The 9,878-nt window shown below is 43.0% G+C and overlaps 1 protein-coding gene across 1 annotated transcript; it reads left to right on the top strand.

The window, feature by feature from the left end:
- On the top strand, nt 1-9,381 carry prpf4bb (pre-mRNA processing factor 4Bb). Its single transcript, XM_029458005.1, is given in 17 exon segments — nt 1-127; nt 1,423-1,507; nt 1,779-2,938; nt 3,232-3,405; nt 3,552-3,710; nt 3,815-3,896; nt 4,087-4,285; nt 5,427-5,500; nt 5,707-5,797; nt 6,620-6,767; nt 6,893-7,030; nt 7,145-7,298; nt 7,403-7,517; nt 7,600-7,622; nt 7,624-7,752; nt 7,886-7,972; nt 8,158-9,381. Coding segments are annotated over 17 exon segments (3,081 nt in total). The 5' UTR covers nt 1-68; the 3' UTR covers nt 8,362-9,381.
- The last annotated feature ends 497 nt before the right edge of the window (nt 9,382-9,878 follow it).

The raw sequence follows: 9,878 nt of genomic DNA, 5'->3' as shown, positions 1-9,878 counted from the left end.
TATTTGAATATCATTTTACTTTTGTGGTCAAAATCATCAAAGAAGAAAAGGCCCCTCAGCTGAGGAAAATGGCCGACGTTGAGATGGACGTCGCGTCCACAATAATGAATAATGGCAACGAACACGTGTAAGTCATTTAATTTAATATAAGACGTTTGTGGTAATAAGGTGCAAGTGCCGTCCCCATCCGAAATCAAACGGGAACTGCTCTGTAAGTTGTAGCTGCGGAGGTTAGCAGTACCAGCTTCACGTTGTTGCCGGGGCTATCGTTAGCTAAATTGCTTACCAACGGCTGGCTAACGTTCTTAGCCAACTAGCTAATGTTCTTTAGCTCACCTAGCATTAAGTTTCGCTAAACGTATAACATATATACGTGTTCATCATCAACATTGTTGTGTATTTACTTCCATAATATATACCTATTATACCACATACAGTCAAACACTTGTATTTGGTCGCATGCACCATTTCTGTAACGTAAATTAGCATAGCTATGAGCTACCCGAGGATAAGGCTAGCTAGCTATAAGTTTGCTAAGAACGGTTAGCATATCCGCGCTAATGAGAGAAAATGGTCTTGGCGGTTGTGCTCGGTAAGAGCTAACAAGTGACGTGTGCGTGGTGACAAATAAGCGCGGTTGCCATGTGTCAAATGAGCAGATATTTCAATAAAAGTTGCGGTCATTATTCTTAACGTTACTGCATAGTGTTTCTGTTGTTTAATAGCTAAATTCAGCACGTTACGTAACCATGGTTTACCTCATGTTGACCGCTCTAACTTATGCCGGTGGGGATCTAAAAACTGCCGCCTTAGTGATGGAGTTAACATAAATCTAAACGTGTTAAAATACCTATAATGTTATACATTTATTCCACAACACATTGGCATAATGTCTGCCAATGGATGAGAGGACAGCCGTTCCTATGGTGTTTTCTTTAATAAAGAAATGCAATGTATATAAAACCACTGCAAACATGATTTATTTTTAGTATATTTATTTAAGTGGTCTTTCTGCTTAACAATGTAAAAAATTAAAGATTAGTAAAAAGATTTGCAGCGCAGTTAGTCCTACAAAAAGTTGGGATTTTTTTAAATGATATTAAATGTCGTTGTTGCCAATGGTTACTGGTGCTGGAGGAGAGACAACTATAGAAAGCTTCTGTTGGAGCTCTATGCCCTTTGTAAGGCTACAACTGGGGATTACAGTCATCACATTTTTAATTTTATATCAATTGTTCATTCTGTATAGTTTTGGTGTAGAAGCTGTTTTATGTCATGGCCTGATCCCGCTTAATAAGATCTGGATTATCATCAGACCAGTGTTTCTTACTAAATTGTTGTCAATTAATTCTGTCAATCATCATTGTGCACTACTGTGTAATATTATGTGCTCAATATTTAAGATTTTTCTCTTTTAAACAGGAAGCAGGATCTGGAGAGCCATGAAAAAAGTGGAAATGAGGACAGCGGAGACGTGTCAGAGGAGGAGGAAGAAGAGGAGGAAGAGGTAGGGGTGGACAACAGCAAGACCTAAATATCCTCAGTGGTATGATGCCATGATTCTGATACAAACTTTCTACCTTATATTTAGTTTGAATTAACTTTAACTTAAGCAGTCTAAATTTGGTAAAAAATGAAATTGTAATTCAAGAGAGAAGAGTGCAACCACATAAAATTGAAGAGAAAGTATTACAGCTATGTTCGTATCTATACATTTAAATAATGGGATGATCTTACACCTGAATGAGTTGTCAACCTGATATATTTTCTCATCCTAGGAGGAGGCAGAGACTAATGGCGAGAAGACAGAAGAGGCAGTCAAACATCACAGCAGCAGCGGGAAACACAAGAGGAAAAAACACAAGCATCGGAGTAAGCACAAAAAACACAAGCATGCCCCCGACGAGGACAAGGACCGTAAACGCAAGCATCGTCACAAACACAGGAAACACAAACGCAAAGACGGCTCGTCTCCCTCTGCTGCTGCTGCTGCGGCTGCTGCCCTCTTTGCCTCCGCCGGCCACAGAAAGGTTGAATCCTCTCCCTCCTCTGGAAATCCAAGTCTGGATGACAGGGCCTTGCTGGAGGACTTGGAGAAACAGAGGGCCATGATCAAAGCTGAGCTGGACAGCCAGTTGATGGAGGGCAAAGTCCAGTCAGGCATGGGCCTGATCCTTCAAGGTTATAACTCTGGATCTGAAGAGGATGGAGAGGCCAGGATCAGAAATGGAGAACAGCGTCAAAGGGTCAGCTCAGGTAAACCCATATCACCCAGAGGGGGAAAAGGTGGGAAATCTAGACGGGACTCAACAGAGGGCAGTAAGTCCGCCTCCAAGCGTCGTAGTCGGAGTAAGTCTACAGACAGGCTAGGACAGGCCAAGGAGTCTAAGCAGGACAAGGTGACCAAAACCACCAAGGACACAGCTGTTAAAGACAGAAGCCGCGGCAGAAGCAGGTCGAAAGACAGAAAGCATTCGGACAGCACTGATAGGTCCAAAGAGAGAACCAGGAAGTCCAACTCCCCCGCCGCATGGCGAGGAGAGCAGAAAGGCGGCCGCACCGAGAAACGTTCGTCTCCACAGCGGGATGACAGACCGAACCAGGAGAGAGCAGGCCGACGGTCCAGATCACCTGGACGAGAACGACCAAGTCGCTCAGATGCTGACAGGGACAAGCGGCCAGCCATGTCCCCATCCAAGGACGCTTCGTCGGGGAAAGAGAACCGCTCCCCTCATAGACGAGGACCTCACAGCCCCATGAGGAAACGCAGTGCTTCCCCTCGCCACAGAGATGCCCACCACCCCGCAGCTAGTGCCTCAGAAAGGATATCGAAACAGAGCCAGTCTCCATCCAGACCAAGGTCTCCCCCCAGGAGAGCGCGCAGCCGCTCGCCAGACCCCAGGAGAAGGGATGCTGACAGGCAAGACTCACCACTGAGGTTGGTCAACAGAGCGGTTGTGACTTTTATAACTTCTCATAGTAATATATAATTTGACTGTGACACATGAGTCAAAATGCCACACAAATGAATAATAGCCTGACTGATTCTAAAAGGTGTACAGAGATTAATATAGATATTAAAACTAGGAGCTTAACTTTTAAAAAGAGAAATATACAGCTATGATGGCTTTCCCTGATGGTTCATCTGCACAGTAACTGTTTAGTTCAAATGACTACAATGTGGAATGTGCACATTCAGCTCGTCTCTCCCCACCCCTGATGCTCCTACAGGAAGCGCCCCCGGCCAGATGCAGGACCAGGCAGAGATAGGTCACGAGAGAACAGCCCCAGATTAGCCCCTCGCCGCAGGATGAGTCGCTCACCTCTAAGACGGAGGTCCATGTCACCACGACGACGCTCCCGCTCTCCCCTCCGCAGACGGAGCAGGTCTCCACTGGGACACAGGTAATGGCACTTTCTACTCAACTTTCATTCAGGTCTTGACATTCGTCTCAAATGAAATGCAACGTTGGCCTTTCTCTCAAGCAAAACTTTATTTAGGTTGAATGATGAACGAGGTAATAAACTATCCTTCCGTGACATCCTTGCAGGACTGGGGAGAGGGACCGGTACGGTAGGCTCAGACAGTACCGACGCTCAATGTCCCGCGACCGAGACCGGAGAAGAAGACGCACCAGAGACGAGGACAAGTTCAAGGGCAGCCTTTCAGAGGGCATGAAAGTCGACCAGGAATCCTCAGGGGAAGAAGTGTGAGTAAAAGAAGATTTCTGTTTCCCTGTAATATCAACAAGGCAATAATAAGAGTAAAACTTGTGCATATCAATATTTCTTAAAACCTTGTTCATGTTTGCAGTTTGGAGGACTTTGATGGAGAGGAGGTAGATGAAGAAGCTCTCATTGAACAGCGCCGCCAGCAGCGCTTGGCCATTGTCCAGGTCTGTTTACATCTATTCTGATCCTGAAGCTGCTGTTTGATTAGCTGCAGTCTAATATTGGTGAAGAAGCTATAAGTTATGCTCATTGTATGGTGGTCTGTTTACCTGGAAACAAAGACACAACTAATGCATACTGCTTACAATGTGTGAGATGTATTCTTATGGACACTCAATTCCTGCCATTGTACAGAAATACAAGGTTGACAATGACGACATCATGGTGTCAGAGCCCAGCAGCCCTCAGAGCAGCACACGCAGCCGCTCGCCCTCCCCCGATGACATATTGGAGCGAGTAGCCGCAGATGTCAAGGAGTACGAGCGCGAGAATCTCAACACCTTCGAGGCCAGCATCAAAGCCAAGCACAACCTCATCGCCCAGGAGAAAGACGGTAATGTCTTGCTCAAAGTGATCGCATCTGTTGGCATGCAAGGCCAACTGAATGAACAACACTGTCAGGTGTGCGCTCCGTAGTTAACTGCGAGTGTCAACATGCAATTAATTTGTCAAAACATATTGGTGGAGGCTTGTGGAATATTGTGATGTATGCTCTGGAATTCATCCAGATGTATGTGTAAATTGGCTCGCACACAGACACATCATTGCCCTCAACACTTTTTCCTCATCACCATTACCAATCAGTGCCTCCATATCTGCTGGCCAGACGTATGATCGCACTCACGTATGGCTTGAAATTAGTTTGTTAAAATGCGAAGAGGAATACGCCAAGCACAAAAGTAGTTTAGAATCTGCTCTCTGTGGCAGAATGAGGTTAGCTTGACCCAGCTAACTACATATTATTGCAATCTTTCCTACCTCCATCCTCACCCATCACTTACATCTTTGAAATGTAGCTGCAGAAAGAGACGTGGGTCTGCATCGGCTCCCCTTCATCACTGAATAGCACAATCTTCTGTGAACATGGAGATCACAACCCCGAACAGCTGAAAGCTCTATCAGGGATAGCAATCACCTTGAATAGTCTGTCCTCAGTTTTCTGTCTTTGATTTTTATAGAAAGCAATGGCATGTAATGGCTTTTTTTTTTTATAACTACAATGCCGTTTCTCCGGTTCAATCATGGTCAGTTTAGCAGATATGGAGCGAGTCCAAATTACAAAGGAAAAAGCTGATTGGTGGCATTTTTGCCCTGCCTTTTTTTTAAAAATTCATTGAACTATAAAAGTGCATTAATATTTGCACTTCCCTTCAGTTCTTGTGGCCTATTTCACACTGATGACGTCGACTGACCAAAGAATGCTGGTCTATACTAAACAAAAAACGGCTTAATGGCTTAATTTATGTGAAAAATGCAGAGTTGTGTGATGCAGGGATTTTAATTTTGTTTCTTTCTGTCGTGTTCATTCAGTTGCTGGCTTGTAATCCAAAGCGTGGGTGTCTCTGCCACCTGCAGCATGTTTTGATCTCTGCAGAGTATGTGAATCAAATACATGTTCCAGATATTCTGTTTTACAACATGGTGGATGACTTAGAATCTCATCCTGTTGTATTGTTGTTTTTTGTTCGTTTCAGGAGCCAACCCAAAGAAGCCTTCAGCCCCCGACATGTTTACAGAGTCGGATGACATGTTTGCTGCCGACTTTGATGTGAGTATTTCGTGTTAGGATTTAGGAAAATGAAATGTCAAATTTTGAAGCGCATCCGAGCATCACTCTTCTCCTCTGCGTTTTAGTTTCTTCGTTATTCTCACTGGCTTTTTAAGATGTTTCAGCAGAGAATAAGGTGATAATAGGAAACACTTGAAGAGTCTCAGCAACTGTTGTGAGCCACTGACCTCGTTTTTGTTTTGCAGAGTGCCAGGATGAGAGCAGCAGGTGTAGGGAAGGACTTCAAAGAGAACCCCAACCTCCGGGACAACTGGACAGATGCTGAGGGCTACTACCGTAAATGCTCCCCAATCCTTTTATTTTCTCATACAGGTGTTGTCTGCAGGCGAGCCTGTGACGTGGACTCTGTCAGTATCAGTGGATCCGCTGATCACTGCTTGCTTCATATCATGAAAATATACCATTGCCACTTAATATATAAGCATTGTCTCTTGTCAAGGCTTGTCCTTGTAGTGATTACAGTGCTTTACTCACACACATCTACATGTGATTGGTTTAACCTGTGTGCGTCACTTTAAAAAAACGTAAAGACAAGAATAAACCCTTCCCAAAACTCCCTTAAAATACTATATATTAATATTATTTTCAACTTTTACCGAGTCTACCAAATATTCATTGATTTAAACCCTTTTAAATGCTACTTTGTTTTTCTGAAGAAACCTTTTATTATTTCCTGTATACTAAATTAGGGGATTTTAATTTTTTGTGCAGCAAATCAGGAAAATATTATGCATTTGCTCCTTTAGTACAAACATGAGAAAAGGTTCCAATCTGGTGGAAAATAGTAAAAACTACAATTTTGAAACCAGGGCTCTAGATGGGAAGCCTGATATAATAGAATGCATGGTTTTATGCTGTAATGGCCGTTGGATCAAAATTGTGGGTTTAAGTGGTCTGTATTTTGGCTACACAGTTTATTATAATTATAGGAGCTGGGCTTAAAAAGAAAAACTCACCTCCTTGCCAAAATGTATGCCGTATGCTTTTACACCAAAATGATCGACATACTAAAAGGCCAAAAATGTCCCGAGAGGACATGGTAAGTGAAGTAACGGCTTTTCTGCTATTACCAACTTTGTGAATTGTGTCGTTATTTAGGGGTGAATATCGGAGAGACACTAGACAAGCGCTATGATGTTTATGGCTACACTGGCCAGGGTGTATTCAGCAACGTGATCAGAGCCAGGGACACTGCCAGGGCCGGCCAGGAGGTGGCAGTCAAGATCATCCGAAACAATGAGCTCATGTGAGTCATCCCCTTTTTTCTAAAAAGTTTTTTCCCCATGAATGTCAAAAAGTATATCCAAACAAGTATAGATACTTAGAAACATAATACTCATGAACAACGTGTATGATTTTCTTGGTCAACAGGCAGAAGACCGGGTTGAAGGAGTTAGAATTCCTCAAGAGGCTGAATGATGCCGACCCAGATGACAAGTTCCACTGCCTTCGCCTCTTCAGGCACTTCTACCACAAGCAGCATCTTTGTCTGGTATTTGAGCCTCTCAGGTACTGAAAAAGGAAACGCTACTCCATTCTTCTCATCATTTGATATCCACTGCTGTTTTTAGAATGTATGTGATGCACTCGTTTCCTAATTTCCTGTTGTATTCTCATCTATAGTATGAATTTGCGCGAGGTGTTGAAGAAATACGGTAAAGACGTCGGGCTCCACATCAAGGCTGTGCGTTCCTACAGTCAGCAGCTCTTCTTGGCCCTCAAGCTGCTCAAGAGATGCAACATACTCCATGCTGACATCAAGCCAGACAATATCCTGGTATGGTGTAAATCCCTGATCTTAAAATCAAGTTAATTCAGGTCATGGAACGCTGAATATGGTATAATCTTGCGTGTACACTTTTTTTTTTTTGCCCTTAAAAGGTGAATGAGTCAAAGACCATTTTGAAGCTGTGTGACTTTGGTTCTGCATCACATGTTTCTGACAACGACATCACACCGTACCTGGTCAGCAGATTCTACAGAGCTCCGGAAATCAGTGAGTTGCATTTTTTGTATAAATCGCTATGAATCAGTTGTATTTCAAACTGGACCTGGCTCACAATTTCTTTCCGTCTCAGTCATAGGAAAGCCGTACGACTATGGGAATTGACATGTGGTCTGTTGGCTGCACTTTACATGAGCTTTACACTGGCAAAATCCTGTTTCCTGGATCTTCCAACAACCACATGATCAAACTAGCGATGGACCTCAAGGGCAAGATGCCCAACAAGGTAAAATTGCATCATATAATTTCCAGTTCATTCGGTTATGGTTTCCCTTTCCTAGTTGAAATGAGTTGTGTTGCCGTTCCATGCCGTGTTCAAGAAGCAACGGCTGATGCAATATCGCGTTTTCTTTCCTTAGATGATCCGTAAAGGCTCGTTCAAAGACCAGCACTTCGATCAGAATTTAAACTTCCTGTACATTGAAGTAGACAAAGTGACAGAAAGGGTAAGTTGTTTTCTATTTCATCTACAGCACATTTTCAGCTGATAAATGTTTTCTATTAAGTAGAAAATGTTAGTTTATTACTGTTCAGATCTTACAAAGAGTATTTGATACATACTGAAAATGTGTGTTAATCATTGATTCCACTTGACATCTCCTGTCATTGCTCCCTTTCTCTGCACCATCAGGAGAAGGTGACTGTGATGAGCACCATCAACCCCACCAAAGACCTGCTGGTAGACATGATAGGAGGCCAGCGTCTGCCTGAGGACCAGAGGAAGAAAGTGATGCAGCTGAAGGACCTGCTGGATAGCACCCTGATGCTGGACCCAGCCAAACGCATCAGTATCAACCAGGCCCTGCAGCACCCCTTTATGCAGGAGAAGATCTGACACCCTGAACGCCACACAGTCCCAGAGCAGACACGGAACCAACCACTAAACCAGCTCTGACAGGAACTCTGCAGTGAAGCAGCCAACCCACAGACTTCTATTAAGAATGTCATGGATTTTTGTTTTTCCTCAACTATTTTGTTTATGGATACATCATTTTGTTTTATTGTAAATAGATCATTGAAATGGTAGCCATTCTTGAAGACATTGATTTTGCGATTCATCATTGTAAACTTCCCCCCTCATACCCGGCAATGCAGTTATGGACTGTTTTTTTTTTTATTTAACTGGCATTGGAGTGACAGATGTTTAAAAAGAAAAAATATAATTCCTGTAAATACTGTATGTCTATTGCATTAACAATCTCAAGCAGCAGACGGTTGAGTTTTGTCGTAGTTGCAGGTGACTAAATACATCGATTCCTTTTTTAACCACAATTCTCATCGTGAGGCGATGCATGCTTTTGAATGTGCACCCTTTGTGCTCTAGATTTCTGTGGTGCAGGCCCGTGTAAATGCTCTGTATACAGCATCAGTGTCCCACATGTGACGGCAACCTCCCCCCCCAACCAATTCTTCAGGCCTTGAGGTCTGAGCTGAAGGAATAGATGCATATTATGTACTCCTTGAACAAGATTTTTTTTTTTGTCAAAGCAGGTAGTCATTGTTTTCTTTTGCTGGACATTTCCATGTTTTTTACCTTCCTCCCCCTCCAGCACTCTGGCTAGGTCCTGGCTCTTAAGGCTCTCACATTCAAGTGCCTCCTGTATGAGCCTAGTGTGTTAAAACACCCAACAAATGCGGGCCTATTGAAGCCACACCTGTGACCCTCCTCTCCTATTGTTGTATATAGTCCATAGTTACTGTCATTTCATGTGTGATCAATTTGTTTTTTTCCATTACGTGGTAATAAAAACAATCTTGTGATTTCAATAAAGAATAGTTGTGGGAACACTGCTGAAAGAGCACCTTCAGTATATGACAACTTTTTAGTAATAAAATGTTTCCTATTGTATACAAACCCCCCTTTCTTCATTTTATCCCCGACATGTTGGCATGATGAACGACATGTCCTGTGCATCCTGTTTATCATATACATTTAGAAGTGTTGGATAGGAAGCGAAACAGTAAAGGAACATGGACAGATTCCACAACTGAATTTTAGCTGTCCAAAAATGGTCTTTTACTTTTTCTTTTTTTTTTTATCCTTGTACCTCACTAAGTGCAGTCTGAAGATGGCGAGAGAGTGAAAGAGGATATTGCTGCACCCTCAGTGCATCGAAAGTAAAAACGGTCTATCTTGTATCCAGTTGGTACAATTTACAGCTCTCATGCAGGAGAAAGTCTTCACGCTGCCCTTCATTTCCGTCACATGATTGCACTTGTGTTGAGCTGCTAAAAAGCATAATGGGAGACTTTCTTTGTAAAGATTCCCATTTTTCAGTCTGGAATTTTAGGCAATGGTGCAAGAGCACTTTGCTTGCATGAAGTGCACTGAAAGGACTTCTGATACGAGCT

Source organism: Cottoperca gobio, chromosome 20 (genome assembly GCF_900634415.1).
Source record: "Cottoperca gobio chromosome 20, fCotGob3.1, whole genome shotgun sequence".
NCBI classification, from domain to species: domain Eukaryota; kingdom Metazoa; phylum Chordata; class Actinopteri; order Perciformes; family Bovichtidae; genus Cottoperca; species Cottoperca gobio.
The sequence above is the reverse complement of the archived record's forward strand: the minus strand, read 5'-3'. Positions and strand labels throughout refer to the sequence as shown.